The sequence below is a fragment of the Pezoporus occidentalis genome, unplaced genomic scaffold, assembly GCF_034315485.1.
Source record: "Pezoporus occidentalis ecotype Australia unplaced genomic scaffold, CSIRO_AGI_Poc_V1 ctg164, whole genome shotgun sequence".
Taxonomy (NCBI): Eukaryota; Metazoa; Chordata; class Aves; order Psittaciformes; family Psittacidae; genus Pezoporus; species Pezoporus occidentalis.
This window is the reverse complement of record NW_026913466.1, coordinates 1813806-1837117: the sequence shown is the minus strand read 5'-3', so window position 1 is coordinate 1837117 and position 23312 is coordinate 1813806. Positions and strand designations below refer to the sequence as shown.

The 23312-nt window shown below is 41.1% G+C and overlaps 2 protein-coding genes across 3 annotated transcripts in view; both read right to left on the bottom strand.

Moving 5' to 3' along the window:
* The window catches only part of BTBD8 (BTB domain containing 8), a 35327-nt gene extending 30037 nt beyond the window's left edge, over positions 1-5290 (bottom strand). The window contains exons 1-2 of the mRNA XM_062613160.1: positions 5162-5290; positions 4893-5078 (exon numbers count right to left, since the gene is read on the bottom strand). Of these exons, the coding sequence (XP_062469144.1) occupies positions 4893-5078; positions 5162-5271 (296 nt within the window). The 5' untranslated portion in view covers positions 5272-5290. The remainder of the gene's footprint in view (positions 1-4892; positions 5079-5161) is intronic.
* Positions 5291-7415: 2125 nt separating this feature from the next.
* On the bottom strand, positions 7416-23107 carry EPHX4 (epoxide hydrolase 4). 2 transcript variants are annotated; one of them, XM_062613158.1, is made up of 7 exons: positions 22777-23104; positions 20600-20685; positions 17006-17163; positions 15668-15796; positions 13450-13553; positions 12429-12577; positions 7416-8338 (listed from the first exon to the last, which is right to left on the bottom strand). In XM_062613158.1, exons 1-7 carry the CDS (start codon positions 23017-23019, stop codon positions 8104-8106), a joined length of 1104 nt encoding a protein of 367 aa, XP_062469142.1. In that variant the 5' UTR covers positions 23020-23104; the 3' UTR covers positions 7416-8103. The 2 variants fall into 2 exon arrangements, with proteins under 2 accessions (XP_062469142.1, XP_062469143.1); XM_062613159.1 differs by lacking the exon at positions 7416-8338 and adding an exon at positions 8391-8638 and having other exon boundaries at positions 22777-23107.
* Positions 23108-23312: the final 205 nt, after the last annotated feature.

The following is a 23312-nucleotide window of genomic DNA, read 5'->3' as shown; positions in this document are numbered from 1 at the left end:
ATGGGGCTACTTGGATAGCATATGTAGGCATCTCAAAATGCACTTTGACGAAAAGCATGTTGTTGGTGGGTAGCTTGCAAAGAACTAAGAAAACACTAAGCAGCCTAACCAAACTTTCTTTCATGCATCTAAAGATTTCATTCAGTTTGTTTTCTCAAAGGTGTCCTGAAGGTGAACACTCCGTATCTCTTAGGCTAAATTTCTTTGGGAAGTTTCTCTGCCTTAGAACTCTCTTCAAGGCCCACCTGTTTCTGTCAGTTGTAGATGCATGACTCCACACAGTCTTGAAAATGATAGTCTCAGTAGAAGACCAACCAAGCAATTCTGTTCTCAGAACAGCCACAGAGCCATACAGACTAGAATCAGTAACAAATCTTTATGCTCACTAAAAATACAAAAAACACAATCACAAAGAAATCCCATGTTAATAGTTGGGTTGAAAAAGAATTTGGACTTATGATCCACTTCTTTAGTACTTCCAATGAAGATGTACATTTCTTTACTATGGGCCATACCCACTGTCTGCAAGAACGTAAAAATCTCAAGCAGATATGTTGTATGCCACTAGCAAACATGAAGACAACACAAATAAAAGGGAAGAGAAAGAGCAGGGTTTATTTTCATGAAATACCGTATTTAGAAGCACAAGGAGTCAAGTTTTGTTATTTGTGAGAACACCAAAAGTCACTGGAATTAACATCATCATAACTTAACTTTTACTGAAAGCTGTTAGGACAGCCTCTCCTGTTGTTCCAAACTACTTGTTAACCAAATAAATAAATTACTAACTAAACAATAATAATATCAACTAATTAAGCACCCCACCTTTCAGATGCTTCCTGCAGAAGCTTCCACTTGCTCTGTGTGGGAGTTCTTCACTGAGAGCCCATGTGGGGAAGACATTTACCTTCTCTCTTCTTACCCACATTCTCCTTCAAGTTATACATGCACACACATCATTGATACCACTCGAGAAGTGCTTTTGAGTTCTTAGACACTAGCTGTTTAAACAGGCTCTTTTATATGTTGTTATGGATTTGTTCCATATATGCCCAGATTTATAGGGCGTTAGTAAAGAGATTACAAAGCAGGCTTGAACAAAAGCCATTAATGCCATTTTTTCTTTTGTTTTTTTTCCCCTATCAGCTAGCAACACAGATTGTTCAGTCTATCAAAAAATCAGAAACTTTTTCCATCATAAATACTATGGATGGTAAGAAACTGCCAGCACAGAAGTCTGACACATGAAAAGGGGAAATTCTGCTGCTTGATAGTGTGTCAGTTTAATTGCTTGAAAAAACGATACTATGGTAACTTTAGAATAGAGGGACAAGTACAGGCGCCCAAAATGGGATACTTCCTTGGCACTGTAGGTGTAATACAATTAATGAAAAGAGACAAAACAAATTACGTTTTCCTTTTATTTACAAGTTGTACAGATGTTGTGTGTTGTTTGCAGGAGGAACTTGGCATAGCACATACCAGAACGTCACAGAATCACAGGGCGATTTGGACTGGAAGGGACCTTAAAGATTATCTAGTTCCTGATGTTAATGCAAGTTAGGCATGTCATATGCACAACTTCAAGCTACCTTGATCACTTAAGACTCTTCTGTTTCCTTTTAGATTTGCTAAAAGAACCATCTGCTTGATTTTTCCAGCTAAGACAGTTGTTTTAACTTGATTTCTTGAGACAAGTATTTCAGTAAATTTCTTCTCATGAGATGCAACATCAGCTGCTCCTCTGCCTCACACAGGTGCTGTTTAAATTTTCAGCTTCCTTGTGAAAGCCAAGCATCTCAGAAGAAGAATTTACCTCTTAAGCAGCCATGGTCCCAGTGAAAGGTTTCTGCCCCTTTCTCACATTGGGCATAAATCCATGGCATTAAGATACTATGCTGTCCAAAGCAAGATGTTAATATCACACACATACCAAATATACTGTGACTTGACAGTTCAGCTTCTCAACTTCCTCTGAGAAATTGAGGTTGGAGATAAACATGTATCAAAGAAAAAAAAAATGCAGCAAGAAAAAACGGGAAACTCATTCCTATGTATATGGAAAGGAGATAAGGCTGTCATCATTCAGCATGTATTTAATGCCTGTTTTTGTCAAATGAAACAAGTCATCACAGTGAAGGCTTTCTTTCCCCAACATAAAATCTAAGCTACAAGCTTCATGTGGCATCTTCTTTCCCTGCCCTCTTCTTTGCTTATTGAAGTCTAATTATTCTCAATGACTAATTTAGTTCATACTTATAACCACAACAAACAACTTGGTGCTGTAGTACCAAACTCAGACAAGAGAATATGGTTGTATGAATTAAAGCCATTAAGTTAGAACAGCTCAGCTATTCAAAGGAGTAAATTCTTTAATTCCCTAACATGGGAAATAAAGGTTCTGGTTCACAATTTGGTCTCAACTTTCTCAGCCTTCACTGTTCACTGGAGATAGGCCTTTATAAAGCATTTTAACTTCCACAGTTCTGGATTTATCATTTCCAAAGTCTAAGTCAGTCCCATCAGATTCCCCACGTTGCACAGCCTTCAGCACACAAGTGACATGTAGCCCACATCTCTTGTGATGAAGGGAGACAGAAGCCCAAAGGAAGTACATCTCACTGAGATGCATGCCAGATACAGCTTGTGAGAAAATCAAATCCCCAGATCCCCAAGGAAAGATAATTTTTACTTGGGAAGATAAAAGCTGAATACAAACAGGAAAAGGGAATGAGATTTTGTTACAGTTTTGATGAACTCTTCAATACTGTACTAGTATTCCACTTCTGCAGGGAAAAGGTATTTATAACCAGAAAACCTGGAAGCTTTGTAGAAGACTATAGCTTTCTCCCAGGAGCTCAACTGCAGCTACAGGTCGTTGTTACAACTCATGGTGGCAATTCACATGCTCCAAGAACTACTAGGCTAGCTTCCAGTAAACCTCAAGCAGTAATTTAAGGCATTGGGTTGAATTTGTGAAGATCTAATTAATTTGCATCTTAATTATAAGAAATCACTAAGATTCAGCAGCCACTGATACTAGCAGAAATCATCTGAACAATGCAATTAGGTTCTTTTCAGTCAAAGCTGCTTCCTTTCCTTGGTCCAAAGCGGTTCACTGTGGTCAAACTCCAGTGCATTCCGAGACACAAATGTTCACAGATTGCACTACATTAGAGGATTCAAAAGGTGAAGTATCAAATGGTACTGAAACTCAAGAGGAGAAAAACCAACCATTGTGCAAAATGCACTTCATACATAGCTTAGAATATATGGGGAAGTTCATTTTCACAGTGAAAAGATAAAAGGTTTATAGTTGGATGAGCTGGTTTGGGTTTAAAGGTGCTTTTCAATAGTGTGCTTTTTGGAGAACATGCAGGACTCCAGAGATAATTACAGCAAACACAGAGAGAAGTGAAATCAAGTCTCAGTGAACTGTAGACATAGTAAGTGCTTACCATTAGGAAAGCAAAGGAGTGGTATAACAGTATATAAATAATTAAAATAATTATTCCAAATAATAATTTTCCAAATTAAAATAATTTGGATTGTTTTAAATTTACATGCTGCTTCTGCATGAAACCTTCTGAACCACCTCTCACATGAATGTGAAGCAAATGAATGAAATGGAAGGAATAATGGAGTTCAGAAAAATAGGAGACAAATGCCACGTTGTTTTGTTTCTTACTGCTTGTTCTGCTAATGCTCCTGCCAGACTTTGACAGTAAACTGACAAATGCCAGTTTATCGGCCTGTTCCACCATGATGATTCTGTGTTTTACATGTTATTCTCAGGTCATAAGGTTTTCTTTCATATTTGTTATAACTTTGGTACCCTGAATACATCTTTTTAGCCATCTGCAGCCTTATTCACAAATATAAGGAGAGAATGAGCAAAACAAATAGGGAGAGGTCAGCCTCAGTTTTATTTTAAGCACTAAACTACAATGCATTCCCCTTCATTCTGTAAACAATCTCAAGAGCCTGTAGTGCATACATCCTGAATTCACCTGTAGTCCCAGAGCACCTACTGCTTTGCTCCCATGCATGCTCCAAAGTGCTGACTGGCTCCAGCATCAACACTGTTTTATTGGTTGTGGCACCACCACAGCTTTGTTCCAGAAGAGCCAACGCTGCTCAGTTCTTTGAAAGAAGGATTAGAAGCACTTAAAGGCAAGGAGGATTGCAAGGTCCAGTGGCGTCACCAGCCAACACCCCTCATGTACTCACCTAAGCATGAGCAAGACGAGTGAGATGGCAGACATGTGCCAATAGCTGGCAACGGAAGAACACATGGGATCCTTGTACCAGTCAGTCCCTGGGGAGTAGCTGACCCACATGCTGCACCATGCCACATGCCAGGATCCCACCTTGCTGGGAAAGCTGGGCTATGCTCAGCCTAGCCTGTGGATCACTAGGGCTGAAGTACTGACCATACAGTTTCTAACTTGATGCATCTCTTGACATGTCTTCATCTAACATGATGAAGCCCTCCTACATTTCCAAATCTGTAACTTTGGTTTGTCTTTTGTTTTTTTTTAAGGTGGCACTGGAGTGGTTTTTCTTTGTTGTTTTTGTTAGGTAATCTTGCTAACAAGGGTATTAGTAAACACAGCTAATTTAAAAGGATACATTCTGGAATTTTGTTGCTTTTTCTCTTGTTCTATTACAAAGCCTTTACATACAGAGAGTATACCCACGTGCTGTCAGCAGAGGGACCAAGGCAAAGAAAGAAGTTACAGGAAAGTACTCTACAGACACTGCAGGAAGGCTATGAAGATACTGGGAAAGCTGTAGCGCAAGTGTTAATACTGGAAAAAAGAGGAGGAACGACAAAGGAGAGGTAGCGCCGAGGAGCGAGGCTGGTGCCCGCAGCGCGGCCGCGCACTCACCGCAGGAAGCACCGGCACTCCGCGGGCTCTACGCCGTCCATGCGCAGCATCTCTCGGCGCGGCCGCCCGTCGTCCAGCGCGGCGAACAGCCGCGGAGCCCGCGCCAGCAGCACGGCCCGGTGCGCCTGCAGCGCCACGGGGCCGGTGCAGATGGTCACGTCGGAACACGCCCCCTCCGCCAGCAGCCTGCGGGAGCGCACCGTTACCGCCAGCCGGGCCCGCCCTGCCCTACCCCACCCCACCACCCCGCTCCATCGCCCCGCGCCTACCTGCCGAGGTCGTGCCGGAGCTGCTCGGCCAGCGCCTCCTTCAGCCGCTGCCGCTCCACCGCCGCCGGACCGAGGCCCTTCGGCGTAGCGCCAGTGCCGCAGCGCGCCATGTGCCTGTAACCGCTCCGCGCACGGTGCGGTAGCGAGGACAGGGGAGCAACAGACAAGGCCAGAGGTTGGTCACGTGACACTCCAAAGGCCAACCAGCACTGTTCTTCACGCCGGGAACCACAAAACCGCCGCAGCAAAGCCCGGTAGTGCCCTGCTGCCGTGCGTTACCCGCTCCCGTGGGGGGGGCGGGGCCAGCGCCGGCCTCCGCCAATGAGGGGTCAGGGGCGTTTCGCCTGGCCACGCCCCCTTCCCCGAGACAACCGGTCCTCGACGCTCCCTCCGCTGAGGGGCGGAGGTGGCAGGGGGCGCCTTCCAGTGCCGCTCTGAGGGAGCCCTCTGCAGGCCTCGGTGGCTGTCAGCAGCTGCAGCGGGGGGGCGGAGGTTGTCAGTTTGTCAGTTTGTCAGTTGGAGGTTTTGGACCTAAGCTGCATCTCTGAGGGTTACCGGGGTGCAGCTGTGGGAAGGGGGATACTTACAGCCTTGGCTGCACCTCCTGGAGTGAATGAATGTTCCTCTGCGTGAGTGAGGCTGCACCTTGAATCCTGTGTTCAGTTCTGGGCCCCTCACTACAAGAGAGACATTGAGGTGCTGGAGCGGGTCCAGAGGAGGGCAACAGAGCTAGTGTAGGGCCTGGAGCACAAGTGTGATGGGGAACGGCTGAGGGACCTGGGGGGTTCAGTCTGGAGAAGACAAGGCTCGGGGGGACCTTAGTGCTTTCTACAACTGCCTAACAGGAGGATGGAGCCAGGAGGGGGCTGCTCTCTGCTCCCAAAGAACAAGGGGTAGGACAAGAGAAGATGGCCTCAAGCTGCATCAGAGGAGGTTTAGACTGGATATCAGGAACAATTTCTTCCCCAAAGGGTGCTCAGACATTGGAACAGGCTGCCCAGGGCAGTGCTTCAGTCACTGTCCCTGGAAGTGTTCACACTTCCCTCAGTGATGTGGTTTAGTGATGTCCTTGGCAGTGCTGGGAGAAAAGTTGGACTTGATGATCTTAAAGGTCTTTTCCAACCTGGTTGATTCTATGATTCTATGATTCTGTGACCCAGCCCTCGTAAAGACCTGTCGGTGCCTGCCTTGACCAGGACAGCAGCCCCGGCTTTTAGAAAGTCTGTGTGACCCTTGGGCTATTGCCTGTTGTTGCAGGTCCACCTCTCACAGCAAGCATGAGCTCTGGTGCACAGATCTTGGCAGCTGGGTGGGCAGGTGGCAGTCCTAGTGAGCAGGGTCTTCTCAGGAAAAGCCGCACTCCCCAGTGCCAGCTTTCTTGTCAAGTAATTTAACTGGGGTAATGAAGAGCCTCTCCAATCTGAGGTAAAAGAAGCATGTAACCATCCAAGCTGATAAGTGCTGACAGTGTTTTGGGGAAAATTAGCTTTGAAAAGCAGGTACCAGGCATGGGTGGAAAAGGTGCACCAGTACCATTACCACCATGCTGCTGCCATGCTGAGGGGACACTTGCTCGGGTGTTGTGAACAGCACGAAAGGAAGCAACTGGCCAGCCATGATCAGATCATCACTGATGGCACGCCTTGGTTCCCTTTCTTTTGAGCATTGCACCAAGCAACATGGCAGCAGGGGCTGCACCAAGTACCTATGGGGGACACCGTGGCTCGAGAGAGATGGCACATGTGGCAATGTGGTACATTTGGGACTCCCCAGTAACTTGTCAGCTCTCTTCTTCTCTAGTGTCAACAGTTGGTTCAGGCTGAGCTGGCTCTGATGCCTTCCCCAAGTGGTCCTCATTCATCCTTACCTGTTCCCAGAGCACTGCAGGTGGAGAGGGAGCTTTTGGAATCCCTGCAGGCAGGTGACTCACCTCTGCTGGGAACTTGTGTTTCATGCTTCTTTCATCTTTGTAGTTAGCATCCAGTTTTGTTCTCGCTGACGTCACATGCAAGTTAATTCTACCCTCTGTTTCACTGTGTTTCTTCTTCCTATAAACACAGGAACTTGGCAGCAGTTCTTGGAGCCAAGAACAGTGGCTGCTAACATACGAAGGATAATGCCAACAATGAGGCATTATTTCCAAGAAACTACAACAGTCAGCACGAGGAAGGCTGCACAGTGGACAGACACTTGAGCTATTCAAACCCAGTTCTTAGCTTCAGTAAGAAATCTCTTCATAGAAAGTCAAAGGGAGTAGTGTTTAGTTGCATTTTATTAGACAGAGGTGGAATACATACACATTATATCTTAATTTTCCATTCTTTTTGGTCAGACATCTTAAGTGTACAGGTTTCCCATTTTTAGTCAAGAAAGAAATACACATTGCACAAAGCAACTGCATTCAACAGTACAACAAGATACGTATCATTACCCAATTGAAGACTAGAAAGGTGCCCAGAAAGTTTTCAATCATTCAGTGCCCTAAAATAGAGATCAATAAAAAGAATTAGTTACTGTTGAATGGTAAAATACATTAAAAAAATTCAGGCGAATCTAGAATGAAAACTCATTACTTCCTTCAGTATGGCACCACTCTATTGTTTCATTATAAATTTGTAAAAGGCACCACACGTTAAAACTGTAAAGCAAGGGAGAAAACAAAACCAAGCAACTTCCTATGATTTTCTTTCTGTACAAATACATATATATCTTAAGGCAGGTGTTTTTATGTGCAAAATACAAGTATACAGGTAAAACCAATGTTGGCATCACATATTCTTATTTCTTCTTTTAGTAGTAACATCAGTGTCCAAATGTACAGTACATTGAAAACACTTTAACAGAGCTCAAAATAGAAGGCAGGCTGGAAATATGGCCCTGATAACAATTAGTTTTGAATCTGCAGAGTTTTTATGTAGACCCCTTAAAACATGTACAAACAGTCACTCTCTTTTTCTTATTGTCTCTTCCTTTAGAAATGTCCATATTAACTTGTTCACTATGTCAGGTTGATCCTGCTGGAGCCAATGACTGGCTTCAGACAAAATAGTTAATCTGAAATGATTTTTAACATAAATCCGTGTAATTTCTGCCATCTCAACTTCCATAAACGCATCTCTTTCTCCCCATAACAGCAGGGTTGGCATGATGACTTCATGGTGCTGCAGAGGTAGGCAGCTTTAAAAATAAAACACACTCAGTTAGGTCTCATTTTAACAAAAAATCACTAAACCAGGTTTCAGCCAGCTTAGCTTTTGAAATCAACAGTAAATCTCATTGCAGGCTTTCTAGGTGCCAAGATACCTTCTACAATAGCAAGAAAATACTACCGTGACTCAAAGTCTTTGAATTTTTTTTAAGGATGGTGGATTTGTTAGAAGGTACTTTTATTGTAACATCTATAATCAGCAGTTGATTGCAACAGAGGTCTTACTTTTGGAACACGATTGGTGCTTCAGCTCAGGAGCCCCATGATCTCTAGAAGGGAATACAGAACAACATGGCCAGAATTTTTGTAGGTCAGTACTTTTCCCTTGGTTGATGAATCCTGTGTCAAATTTCTGAACCTGTATTATTTACTGCAGGTAGGTTTTAGTGAAATACGATGCTTTGAATCACATTTAGACTACAGTGTTCAAGGCATCTATCTACCTGAGTAGCCAAACTACCTTACCACAAAATGTCCAGGAAAAGGCAGGCTGCCATTTCCGGCCACTATGGAAGATGCCAGCTAGAGTGTTTCAGACCTCATCAAAAGTATGTATCATGTAGTACAGCTAAAAATATTTGTGGAAAAATACATTCTATAGACCAGTGATGTCTGAAATGCTGAACAGAATTCGGTTATATTCACTCATCTATGAAATTGACGCTACATTCAAAGTACATCAGAGTTCCCTTTAGAAAGAGCTACAGTATGTTTTTGAAGGCCTTGGACTTACATACCTACATCTGTATGCAGTGAAAGAAAACTGCTCCTTAATAATTTGCTTTTCATGGAGTCATAATCTCTTTAAAACTGTAACATCACAACCCACAGATTTGTCAGACTAGAAAGCCTTTAAAGATAAATACATTATAAGACATTTGAAGAATACTTTGAAGAATAGCCCTGAGAAAATACTTTGAAGAAAGTAGAATGTTAATAAAAATTTATACTACCACAATGACCTGTTTAAACTTTCAGTAAAAATTAATTTTTTATTCTTAATACAAGGATTTTAAACGGAATATGTTAGAAATATTTCCTCACATTAAATGTAGGCATTAGAAAATATACAAGTAGTTTGAAATGAAAGACTGCTTCAACATAAACCATAGTAACCCACCAGTATTTATTCCAGCTCATCTATTTTGGAGATGCTGAAAATTTTATCTGATTTATGCTTGAATTGCTTAATCTTACACACATATTGTAACAGACTAGCTGTGACAATTCAAAACAGATTCCATCTGGTCAGATACAAATCTTTATTATATTAATGCTCAAACATGATTACTTAAACCAGTAATGTAGAAAAGAATTTTTTTGAACAAACTTTTATACATACTTAAGTGCTAGGTTGAAACGTAGGAGTTAGTTAAGAGACTATGCTCTCTCTCCTCTATGTAAAAAATGAAAGACAAAGAACATGTCATGCATAACTTTTAAAATAAGACAAAGAAATGGAGACTTTGCAGACATTCTTTATGTCTACTTATAGATAATATTAAGACATACTAATAGAGGGTCATTTAAAATAAGAATTTAATTTCTTTTTGATTAATTAGGAAAATTCTTAAAATTGCTTTTGTAGCAGTGGATTTAAAATCTCATTTTGCAAACAACCTGACCTCACCCACTGAACCATAGCTTATTCATCACATCAGTTTTAAAGATTGATAATCTGATGCTCTGATTCAGTGCATTTAATCTCTTTACCTTTTAAATCCAGTATCCTTCATCTCTTCACTATTTCTATGTATATTTTTTCACTATTGCAGGGTTTACAGTTTTTTTGTGTCCAAGTGCCTTGCAAGATACGTAGCCTCACTTAGGAAAACTCTACGGGCTTTGTACAAGCGCTGCATGATAACAAAACCTAGGATTTTTATTCCAAAAGTGTTTGTATGTAAAATAGAGTGAAGGGAATGACTTCTGTGCTGTTTAAACATGGTTGTCCTGGTGATAAATGGAAGTTGGGGATTTCAGTCATTTCTTTGGAAATAACTGTGCAGAAAAAATAAGTTCTGAAGAATGAAACTCCAGGTGGATAGTAATGAGTTGGAAACTTCTGACACATAGACCACCAGTGCCAGCCACTGGTAGTTACGGTGAATACCAGTCATAGTGCTGCTTAACGGCTTATAGGGGAGGAAGTGCAAATGCCAATCCAATTTTCATATTTAAGGATTTACAACACATGAGGTGCAACCATCAGAACCAGTGGCAAGAAGTGAATGAGCTGAAGACTAATCTTTTCCTTCCAGTCCAAAGCCTCCTGCATTGTGGCTGACAGTACCTAACATAATATTCTCTGAATTCAGTACAGGTAACTTTCATTAGAGCTATAAGCCAGACAATGCACAAACACACACACACAGTGGAATTAATAGCTGTGAAGATAGATACTTTCTGATTAAAAACTTATCCTAGGCCTTTTTTAGAGCATGAAGAGGCCTGAAACAATAGTTTAAACATACCCAGCTCTTAACATTCATCTCATCTGAATTGCACAGCAATTAAGCTATCAGCTACCACAGATATTTCACCGTTACTGTCAGGGAAGCATCTGGTTCATGTGCGCACTCACTGGTGTGAGGTGCTGTGGCAAATGTAAGGAACCGGGCTCAGAGTGCTCATGCCTCTCCAGCTTCTCGTTAGCCCTACCCTGGGGGCTAATGCAGTGCTGTTGCAGGGCCACAAGCTGCCTGTTGCCCTTGGACACCCCAACTGATGTCATCAACCACTCTCTGAATAGTGTTAAATAAGTATACTGTTACCAGCACGACCCATCTCATGTATTCCCCATTGGCGTCTGTGCTTGGTCTTACCTTGTTTAGAAGAAAATACGCCATCTCTCTAACTTTCTCATTCCAGTTTTATCTCTTTGCCTGTACAAGACAGCACCTAGCTTAGATCCCCATTTTCTTCACAGTATTTCCCTGCTAACTGCTCTCCTGACAGTGACAGCCCAGAAGGCACAGAAATGGCAGTAAAGGTGATACTAAATTTGGACCAGGAAAAATGGAAAGTTAATTTACTTCAAACATCAACTGTCAGAATTCAGGGAAGGAAGAGAATTGTCATTTTTAAAGAATATTGGGAAGCTGGTCTTGTGTTAGTGAAGCAAGCAGAAGATTCAGCACCGTTAAAGACTGGAGGCAGCAAAGGAAAAAAGAGTTCAATCCCATTCTTCTTGGTACAGTCCTTCAAGTTAGGGCTGTAAGTCATACATGCATGCATATATTGGTATGTGATATGCAGAGTTAAAGACTTTCTGGCCCTGTTACATTTTTGGTAGGTAAAAAGGGGGCATCAGTCTCTAAGGCCAAGCCAGTTCCTTCCAGGAAAGTTCAAACCACGAGAAAACTGCTTGAAAAAAGAAAGTATTAGAGGTGAAGCTTGCAAAAATATTTCCTATTGTGATACTCTCTCAGTTTTAGTCTGTGCATGCTCCCTGCTACTTGCTTACTGATGCTGGTGAGTCTGATGAGACCAATGCAGACCCCAGAAGTTAGGGTTAGTTTTACACTTAGTGTCAAAAAAACCTACCCCACCTTAAAAAAAACAAACCAAAATACAAAACCAGCCCAAACACAATCAAACTAAAGTTAGACATGGTTTTGTAAATTTGCAAGTGAGGGTAATGTACTTGGATGCCATATTACCTAGTAGTAGTATCTAATAATAAGCTTTTTATAGGTGTTATTATTAGATGATACGAACTGTAATGCAAACAAGTAATCGATGCTAATTCTGTAAGTACTATTTAGAGGTGGATTTTTGTGGTTGCCATGGGTTCTGTGCATGAGGCAGGCTCTTTGCTTTACTAGATTTTGCAACAAAGATTGTCCTTATCTGCACTCCGCTTGTTTCACTGTTTTGTGTGGATAACTGATACAATTCAGTTTGCATCACACGGCTTGACAGTGGGTGCACTTGTTACCTGTTAAGACTTCAGAGACAGATGGCGGTTTTTCTACTTTAGCGGCAGAAGATGCAGTAACAGTGTTGGTCGAGGAGTCTCTAAAACATGTTACCTTTTCTTCAGGATGTTATACTGACCTGAAAATATTTCTGTAATGGTTAATGGGTCCAGTTAATGCTCCAGGTTGTGAAAAGACATAGAGATAAGCTTCAATATCCTCTGCTGTTAATCTGCATCCTTTCCTTCCAATTCCAGTGGCCTGGCTGGTAAATAAACTTTTCAGAACCTACAAAGGAAGCATAAAAAGCCACTTCATAAGATAGTCAGAAAATGATTTCTCTCCTTCAACAGGACACATCTTTCAAAAATCTTATTTATACATTTTTTAGAGTACAATGAATGGTTTAAGAACTTTTTTAGAGACCTAGTTGTAAAGCATATATTAAGCTTATTTCTGGTATAATTTGGTTCAGAATAATCAAGTACAGGCAAATACTAGTATTCCCAAATTTCTCAGTGTTGCACCCTGAGCTGCCACGTGTGACCCACAAAGGCAAGTGCAGGCACACACTTTTCTTTGGGATGGACCTCAGCAGCTGACAGGGCAAGAGGGAAAATGATTGAGGACCTCCCCAGCTTGCTGTGCTCAGTGTGTATGCAACACTGGGAGCTCTGCAATGGGCTGTGTGCATGTAGGAGGATACATGTCTGCAGCTGGTTTCCCCCTTCTATATGTTTCTACTTATTTTTTAAGGTTATGTAAAGTGTTGGCCTTGTTGGTTGCTCAGGCAGAATTCATCCCCTGGCTGAATGTGATGCCCAGACTCCCAGGCTCTGAGGGATAAGAGGAAGTCCTACCACACACAGGAGCCTCAATAAGTTAGCTCCAGTTCCCCAGGCATGAAATATGTCCCTCTGGCATGGGCACAAGTCAAACCAGCTGATTGTCTAGGTGGAGTATCCCAGAAATGCAAAAGCAGAAATCTCAGAGTCTCTATGTACTTATATCCTACTCATATAAATACATAATGCTTAAAAAGAAAAAACAGCTCCATTTTTTTTGAGTAATTCTACCTACATCAGAAGAGATCAATGTGGGTGGCAACTCTCTCATCACACACAGTTAAATATATAAACAAGAGCACTCATTTTGCTCACCTTGAAATCATTTAGTGTAAACATGAATTCAGGAAACCATGGCATTTGGAAAAAGAAGAAGTAACCAGATTTAATCAATTGTGATGGATGTCGTAGAATGTATTCTGAAACAAAAATGCCCATGAATTAAAAATGAAAACTGATGACTCAAAATTACTGTTAATATTACTATTTTTAAACTTAAATGAATGTTTTAAAACTACTGTGTTAGGACATGCTATGTGACAAAAGATGATTATTTTTTCAGGAGTAAGTATATGATGTGGCCATTAGAACATACTTCTTTTAGATGTGTTAATACAGTCAGCAAACCAGAAGCCTGCCACATGTTGGGTGAGGCAAGTGACATTGGAGAGTTTAACCACATGAGAGGTTTTCGCTTAGAGATCTATTTGTGTAGTGAGCCCAAAGCATTTTTTTTCAGCTGTGGAATAAGAGGCATAAATACAAGCCTTTTTCTCTCATCAAAACTGTGGTGCACAGAAATCCGTAGCTGATAATCCACTTACATTCTAAAGGCAGCATCGATCCTGTTCACAAAAGTACAGAATTGTTCTAGCAGTTGTCTTCTTGGCAATTTCAAGAACTGTAGCCAAGGTTACATAGCGTACCTTATTAAAAACACTGGAGCATATATAACAAAAGAAAATGTTTTGCCAAATTTGCATTAGGTGTTTTTGTCTTTTTTTCTCAATTGTAACTGTATCTCCTATGAGTTGCAAGAGCCAGCAGTGACATTCAGATACCCGACTTCCTCAGCGCAAGCACAGAATGCATGCAGCTACTAGGAAATGTAGAACTAGTATTTACATGTAGAACTAGAATTTACATCTGTAAATTCCTTTACAGACGCAAATTCAAGAAGGCAAAGTTGCACTCCTAACATGGGAGATCTCTCTGAAATATTCTGACAGTGCATAAGAATGGGTTTTAAAACAGTAAACCGAAGTGTAATCTATCTTCTAAGCTTTCATATCTTATACATTCTTAAATTGCATCACCTGTTACATTTTTCCTTGGTGGACCATCATCAACACTGCTTGCATTACTTCTCTGCACAATTTATAAACTGGATATTTTCATTTAATCCATGGTAGAAGAAATTTGAGCCCGGGCGACTTTATCAAGCTATAGAACAGAATTTGTACTTTAACAAATGTGCAAACAAATGCTAAGAAATACTCTAATAAAATATATTTGTCTTCTATACAGCCTGGCTCATGCTCTCAGTGAAAGTACTGCAGAAAGCTCCTACTTGCTCCAGTGGTGGTGAACAGACCTTTCCTTGGGTGAGACTTTACTACCTGCAAAATGTTCTTTACTATCTTAGGATGGTGCCCAAGAAGACTGTGAGAACAATATGTGTGAATGGTTCCAATTCCACAGTGGTGTAAGGTCTGATTTTCATTCAGCTGTAATGAAAGTTAATGCAAATTAAATCTGCACTGAATAGTCTTAACTATTTCTGGGGAAATGGCTTAAATAGAAACAGGCTAAGGTCAGCAACCGAAGACATTAAAATTGGTGAGGTACTGCTTTCATTTTAATTACTGAATATGGATCTAATTCCTATGAAAAGTTTTTCCATAATAAATGTAAACATAAAATAAATGTTTTTCATAAATGTAATTCTGGGTAGTATACAAGCTCAAAGCCTATCACACAAGCCAGTGCACCTAAATCCTTGTTTCAGCTCACTGCTAGTCTATTCCTGAGCCTCTAGTAAGAACCTGAAGAGGCTCTCTTGTTCCAATGAGTTTTGTCCCAGATCATAATAATAATTATGACAACAAATTATCACTTTTCACCTAAATCAGGATTAAATTCTAATGTCTGATTCATATTTATACAAAGGCTGTTTTATGCAGATTTAATAACACCTAGGTGTAATGCAGTATACACCCTTCTTCAGGGAATTTTATCCTGTCGGATTATATAAACCATATACATATGTGTGAGAATTGTGTTTTTCTACCTTCAAGGATTAAGATAAGTATCAGTAAGTTTGTTTACAAGCACTCCTGTTTCCAAAACTCAGATACTTGATACCTGGCTGCTTCATAACAGTCCAGATTGTGAAAGGCACTGCATACTGGCAAAGCATCTAGTGAACATCTAAAGGGCAAGTAGTTGGCTCTTCTTTAGCAACCTCAAAGCAAACACAATCATAATGAAAATGGAGATACTCTGGATTAGCAAAAACTACTACAAAACTCACCTGTAAACACAGAAGGATGAGGGAAATTAACCACAATCAGCTTAGTCACCATTTCAGGGTAACATATAGCCACTAACCAAGCGATCATTCCTCCCCAGTCATGGCCAACCAACACACATTTGTTGTATCCTGCCACATAAACACAGATGTGTGGGTTTAGGTCAGTGGAATTTGCATCCATACAACTTAACAAATGCATTAAAATCATTACTGGGCGAAATAGGTGGTTCAGCACATTTATTAATGTAATTAATAACTATTTGATACTACACTGTCTCCATAATTAATGGCTAGAAAAAATAATTCACTGCTGTAGTTAAAAAATTCACAAATAATTACAACTATTTAATTGGACTAACAATTACACTTTAACTATGCTACCTCAATGCCAGGCTAAAGTCAGTCAGTATCCAAATGGCCACCCTGTTCTCAGCCAATGCAGGGTCAGCCATACAATTCAACTTGTAATCATTATGATGCATGTACATTAGTCATGTCTAGGGAGTTTGGAGTTTGAAACTGCAGACAGAAGGACTGAGCAATCTCCTAAACCTGTCCTGAACAAAAATAATCCTTATGAATTTCTCTGAGTATGGGAGGTTATCTAAGCACTGAACATCATCATTATGCAAAAAAGTGGGCATTATACTTAATAACCATGTATACATACATCATTTATATATATATACACATACATAAATACATTTATATACTTAGGAGGCCTGTAGCTTTTCTCCATATGCTAGTTTGATGGCAATTTTTAACATTCTTGGCATTCACATACTTACTTCTCCATCAATAAAAACAGTAATTTAACAACAGTAAAAAGGGGGAGGGGGGGAAAATCATGACTGACTTTTAGAAAGCCTAACCATTCCTCCTTTAACTACTGCTGAAATATAATACATACCAATGACAGATACCATCACCCTCCTCCCTGAGTATTGTAATGCTGAGCACATAGAATACAAATGAAATGCATAAAAGTCAAACTGTTCATACAGTTTGCCACAGTTGTCAAAGCACCTTAGAACCCCTCTTGAATAGAAATATTTTGAAGCACTTTTAATATAATCGAGTTCTCCAGAAGAATTTAACTTGGGTTTAGGACAAATAAACATAACAAACCTCCAAAATTATTCTTCAAAAACATTTTAAATCCCTATGAAATTGACTTAGGATGAGAGCTCTTCTCAAGCATAACCATGGCATTACCATGGAGATTAACACAACCAGCCAAGTTTGGAAAATGTAAACATAGTGTGGGGATCTTTGAGGTATTTTCCACAGAAAATGAAGTGATCTATGAGCTGAGCAGTTTGGCTTCTACTAACGCACCTAGAGATTCCAGAATATCCTTTATGTCTGTTATCAGGCAATCTAACTTGTAATTTTCTTTGTGGGAAGGAGCATCTGTTTCTCCATAACCTCTCAAATCCAGGGCCACCACTCGATATTCGCTTTTAAATTCCCGCAACTGATGGCGCCAAGAATACCTAACGAAGGGGGAAAAAGAAGTTGGAGTTACAAGGTCAAGCAGTATGATACCAAAATGCACTCAAGGATTTTGCTTTCAAATAGCTGAGGGTAAATTAGCATGGCTTTGTTTGCAGTGACATTCTTTTTCTTTTCTGTGGTATGTTGATGGTCCTTTGTGGCTCTTGTAGTTTTGTGATCCCTTCTTAAACTCCCCAGTAAGGAAGTATGACTGCCAGAAAGCGGGCATATCCAGAGCCTGGGTGTTTTAACAGTTCCTGTATTCTGGCATGGTCCCTTTGATGCAAAGGAAGCAGGTATAAACCAGAGCATAGAGAGGACTAGTCTGTTTTATCTTCAGAGCTGTAGCATCATCTAAAAAATAAGATCTGAAAAGCTTTCTCTTCTCTCTGGCTTCTCCCATGCACATTTTCATGGAGTAGGGAAACATGCTTCAAGGCATGTTTGTTTTGTGGTTTGGTTGGTTTTTTTTTTTCAGAAAAGGAATGTCAGATAATTAATACACCAAATAAACCAAAGAAAAAAGTACAATGAATAACAAATTAACTTAGTGGTTTATACGATTTATATTATATAAGTACACTTTCAACTGTGTCTCGATTCTACTAGAATTGTTTCAGAATAATCTCTCAGTGTCTTGGTACTACACAAAGTATTTCATTGCTTGTGTCTTTATGGAAAAGAGTGTTAACATTACACCCATTGAAAAACATAAAATTAAGAACTCGGGCAAAGGTCTGGTTTATTCCTCATTTATATAATGACTAGATATGTGTTATGAAGCAAAAATAGCAAGAAAATGGTGGGTCTCGTTCTGCAGGAACAGCCCTTCAGCTGTTACAGAAACCATAATAAATTTCAGGATAGCCAGTACCAAGACAGAGACAGTCTTACCTTATGCTGTAATAGAAAGATACATGAAAACCAAAATCATTCTAGCCATATTTATAATGGCTGCATCCCTCTATGGTGGGATCTAGCTTTTGCTTCTGCTCTTGTTTCAAGAGTCTCAAATAATAGATATGTTAAGATTTGAATCATCAGCAACCATAAGAGTGGTGCACAGAATTCTACCTTAATTCAAAGTCTCTGTGTTGCACCACTGGATCTTCTAATTCAGTTTTGACTCCAGCCTATTAGGAAACTTGAACATAAGTAATACTATGGTAACACTCATTAGTTACAGAAATTTGTATTCATCTAAACAGAACAGTCAGAACGTTTTCATTTCAGTGCCATATAATGCAGATACAGGATGTAGCTGAGATCTCCAGAAATAAAATTTGTAAAGGCATTATGCAATGGCTTGGGAGCTGAATTTGCCATGGCAACTGTTGTAGCTATCCTATATAATTCAATAAGAAGAAACAGTGAGGCCCATAAATATACTATTTTTGTTTTCAGAAAATGTCTATTTGCTATTCTCATCTTCTGTTTTCACAACAGTCCATCAGTCACTGAATGTCTGACCTACCAAATGGGGAGATTTTCTGTTCAAAGAAATCGTTTTCCCACACCTGAAATGTGGATAAACTGGATAGCTGCTTTGCAAGCAGAATTTGGAAATGGTGGTGAATGCTTTCACGTTCCTAAGGTTGAATAATGGAAACTATTTTGTGACTTTGTGATCACTTTATTTCCAAAAGCCAGCTTGTAAAACATGAAGCCACTCACACACAATTCTTACAGGCACCCAGCTGTCTCAACATGGTTCCCAATTCCAAATATTTTATTATTGCCTTTCCACAACATTGGTACTGTTTTTCAAGTTCTTATGCATCTAAAGCACTAAATGACTCTGGTGCATAATACTCTTGAGTGATCTTTCACCTTTAGCCATTCCCAGGCACATAACTAAGGTCAGTATTGGCTGGTTATTTTTGTCCTATTTATTTCTAACTGTGAATCATATATGGTTTGTTTGGTTTTTTTTGTTGTTGTTTTTGTTTTTTTTTTTTCCTGGCCAAATGATAAAAGTTTGATGCTGTTTTAAATATCTCTTACTATTTTATATTGTGCTCTCACCACGATCTCTGTATTCTTCCATAAAAAATTCCTCACTGGTTGAATTGCCAAAGCAACACCAGTATTGGTAGCTTGACTGTTTTATAGACTATGGACTAGTCTTTTTGTAAACATCTCTAAAAATTATGCTCTTGATGGTCCCAGTGACCTGTATAAGGCTTTCTTACTCATTCCTTTTGAATGGCCAGATAATACAGTGTATTAACTGTCACTTAAAGCATGACTCACCACTCTCAAGGTGTAACAAGGGCTTTCTGCTTTTTGTAGAATAATATACTGGATCTCAGCAGAATATGTGTGTAAAATGCTACATTTTCTGTTATTATTCCTGCTGTGGGGAAAATCAGCTGCAGCCTCAGCTGTCTGACTGTGTTAGAATATGAGTTATACAAGGTACGCATAATGTCTGCATAGAATATACACCCTTCATCTGTCTTTTAAAGTTTACAGTTTTAATTCTTTTATACAGAAATTTATAATTAGAACAATCTACTTCTTTGAAAATTGATCTTAAATATGACTTTGTACCATCATCCTTGAGGCTGCTAGTATCCATAGGAAATTGCTAAGGGAAGTGGACTGACCTCTGTTTTACCCGGGTCAACTTATCATTCATGGCCTGAATCCAGCTGGGAAGATCAGAGTTCCAGCAGTGGCCCTTACCTCCATATCTGCGTTTAGAAAGGAAGAGGATCATTTAACTTGCTGAATTACTGGCATTACTTCTACCTTGTTCCCTTATTGGCTTTTTTTGGTGCATGTCCTTTAAGCCTCACTAGTTAAACCTGGCAATGACAACCTGAGCAATTTGGTTAAATCATTAGACACATGGCTGCTTTTCATTGTTATAAGCAAATATTTAGGATTGGGTTTGATTCATCATTCATCTTGTGATGTACTAATAATAGAACCTTTTTCCCTGAGTAGCATCCTGAAATTAGGCTGCACAATAGCCTATAGAACTCACAGTTCTTCTCCTCCCCCAGTTAAAAATTGATATATAGTGTTTTTAATAAATGCAGCAATTTGAATTGCACTTAAAATATAATGGATCCTTATTTTAATATCCTCTGCTATAATTCATAAGTTGAGCTATATAGTAAAAACATTACTCAAATAGGAAATTCATTAGAAATGAGCAGTTCCTCCTTCAGGTTTGACAAAAAGTATACATACTTGGGGAAAAATGGGTTGACAATACAAAGACGGTTGGTTTGTATCAAGAATTTTTTGTGGATGCTTCGGATAAAAATGTTTCAATGTTTTTTTCCCTATTAAAACTCAATGCCATTGGTTAGTACTCATAGATACAAAAAATGGATCACACTGGGGATACTTAAGCTAAGATGATCAATCTGGGATGTCTTAAACAGCCTCTTTTATACAAGGAAAGCACGTAGGGAGTTTTACCAGAATTCTGGAAAGCCATGAAGCAGCAACATGAGTGGTTTACCCCTTTCTCCAGCAGCCACATAGTGGAATCTTAACCCTGAATCCTAAAATGAGAAAAAAAGAAGTGTGTTTTTATTGCAGCGTAGAACTGCTATACTGGGATTTCAGAAAGAATATGTTTGCAGACAATATCCTAAGAAACAATACACTGCCCAAAATACCAGTTTTTGAAGCTGAAGATACAGTATACTTTAAATGCACTTCCAATCTTTTGGGTAGTTCGTAAGATTACGCAACTGTTTAAAAACATCATATTGCATTCTGGAACAATAAAGGGCTGCCTGGATTCTTAAGGACCAGAAGCAATCCAAATTAAGTAATGAGAAAGCATGGAGATTTTGCTTGGTTTTAGTGTTCAAGGTTTCAGACTCACTTCAGAAAAGAAAGCCTTAATGTTACAATCTTCTTTCTGCCCTGTCTGTAGTCAGTATTTCTGATGCATCTTTTAAGAAAATGAGTCTTGTGAGAATTACAAGCAGGCAAGTTCCTTATTGTTAGCAGGGCTGAGGCTGAACTCTGAAATGCCTTTGAAATGAATGGATATCCACAAGCTTCCACTAACTCAAGGTCAAAGCCAGTAGAATTTAAATAAGCTGAAATGATGTCCCAGAGGGTTTACTGAATTCTGGCATGGAAGTGGACACAGAAGTTGGGAAAGAGGTAGCTCACAAAACACAACATGCTGTTCAGAAGTCACGTGAAGAAAACTGCAGGAAGAATGGTTACACAGCTCCAGAGCGAATGTCAGAGGTTGCACTGTCGCTGCTGTTTTGAAAAGGGAAGAAAACCCCCACATCTTTGCCAAGAGCTTGGATCAGGCCAGGAGGTCACAAAAGCATATGAAAACTTTTTCTTGCCATAGATGCTTCATATTCTCTGAGCTACGTCAGCACTCGTCAGTTACGGACCAGATACAAAAACATGTTCTGCCCAAAATTACACTATATTTCTCCTCTGGGATGCTAATGAAGTCCCTGCAGGTAGAAGTAAATTCCTGGCAAATTTTAGAGCCATCAGATCATCTTCACCATTCTCCACATCACTCTACCTTGGATCCTTTTATATTTAAAAAAGCACAAATTTCTCAATTTCCTTCCACAGTTCCTCTCCTCAGTTCAGTGAGCAGTGGCTAAGCCTTTCTCCATCCAGCTTCTTTCAGTCTGTGTCCTCTAGGGATTCACCCTCAATGTTTTTATGTTAATCTACTTCTTGCTGTTAAGGACATCCCCTTCCCTCATACAAATTCAGTCACCACCAGCAGCAGTTTAAATGTCATATGCCCCAAACTAAGCCCATCCTCTACCTTTTCTGTTGCTTTCTCTCCCCTTTCTTCTGCCCCCCAATAGACATAGGATGTTGCCATCTTTTCTGAAACAGACTTTTTTCTTTGTTTTGTTGAAATCTGTACAGATATGTGGGATGCATTCACTTGGAAAGCAACACATTAGCCTGCTGTTACCCATCAGAAAGAGTTTTGTATCTCCTGTACTGAGTGATAGACTGTCATATTGACAGCAGTATGATTTGCCCTCAAATGCTCTTTTATTATTGCCATTCCCCTTGCTTCTCCAGCAACCCATTCATTCACTGCTTGGTGCTATAGGGAAAAGGAACATGGCATATGAGGAACACGGCACGCACATGCCTCTTCATGATGTCAGGAAAAGCAAATAAGCGAATCATGCGAAACTGAGAGGCTCTGTAATTTATATTAGTACTGAAAGAAACCCATCTGCACAGATCCCTGAGAGCTGAGGTCTCTCTGCTTAATTTATTGAAAATAACACTTGACAATATTTGCTGTGTGTTCTCTGCTCACCTATAGCTACAAAGCAAACGGAGCTAATAATACAGCTTCACTAGAGCATTTCGCGGAGGAGCAGCTCTTAGGTGGGGATCAGAGAAGTATAAAAGCTGAGCGGTGCCTTTACCTGTCCAACCTTAGGGACAGGGCTTACCCTTTCACTCTGCGTTTTCCCTGCGAGCTTGATGCGCGACAGGCGCTCCCGGGCGCGGCCGGGCAAACCCTAAATACCGGAGCGAGCAGAGCAGCGGAGGCTGCGAGGAGCGACAAGACACAAGCCGGTCGCTGCTGCCGCCGTTTCCTCCCGGGGCACCGGGGCCCTCGCCCTCACCTTGATCCGGACGTAGCAGTGGGTGCCCAGGGAGGGGTCGTTGAGGCAGGCGGGGGGGTTCTCCCTCACCACCCAGCGGAAGGTGTCTCCGGGCCGCCGGCCGATGCTCCAGAGCAGCCGCAGCCCGGCGATGCAGGCGCACACCCCGCAGTAGCTGTACACCAGTGCCCAGAACAGCAGCGCCCGGGCCGCCACCATCACCCGGCGAGCGGGCGGCGGGCACGCAGCGCCAGGTCTCGCCATCGGGCCCCGCCGCCGCCACAGTTCCCGCCGGCCGGGAGGGGCTCGGAGCGCATCCGCCGCCGCCAGGAGCCGCCCGAGCGGAGGCACCGGGAGCGGCGGCGGCGGCGGCGGCGGCGCGCCCGCCCCGCGGCCCCCCGCGGCCCTCGCAGCCCGCCCGGCCAGGCTCGCTAGGCCCTGGGCAGCGCTCCGTGCCTGCCAGAGGTCCGGGCGGGCGGAGGCTTTACTGAACGGGTCACGTACTTGATGCACTCGCCTTACCGGCGCGTGAAAGGAAGCACCACGGTATGGGGCCG

What these genes read in the sequence shown, in the direction of transcription:
- EPHX4 (XM_062613158.1), bottom strand. Translation starts at nt 23,019, where the DNA reads ATGGCGAGACCTGGCGCTGCGTGCCCGCCGCCCGCTCGCCGGGTGATG. An exon ending in GGATATTCTGGAATCTCTAG is followed by an intron (nt 15,797 to 17,005) that starts GTGCGTTAGTAG and finishes TTTATGTGGCAG; the next exon opens with GATACAACAAATGTGTGTTG. An exon ending in CATTACAGAAATATTTTCAG is followed by an intron (nt 8,339 to 12,428) that starts GTCAGTATAACA and finishes TTATTTTTAAAG; the next exon opens with CTGCCTACCTCTGCAGCACC.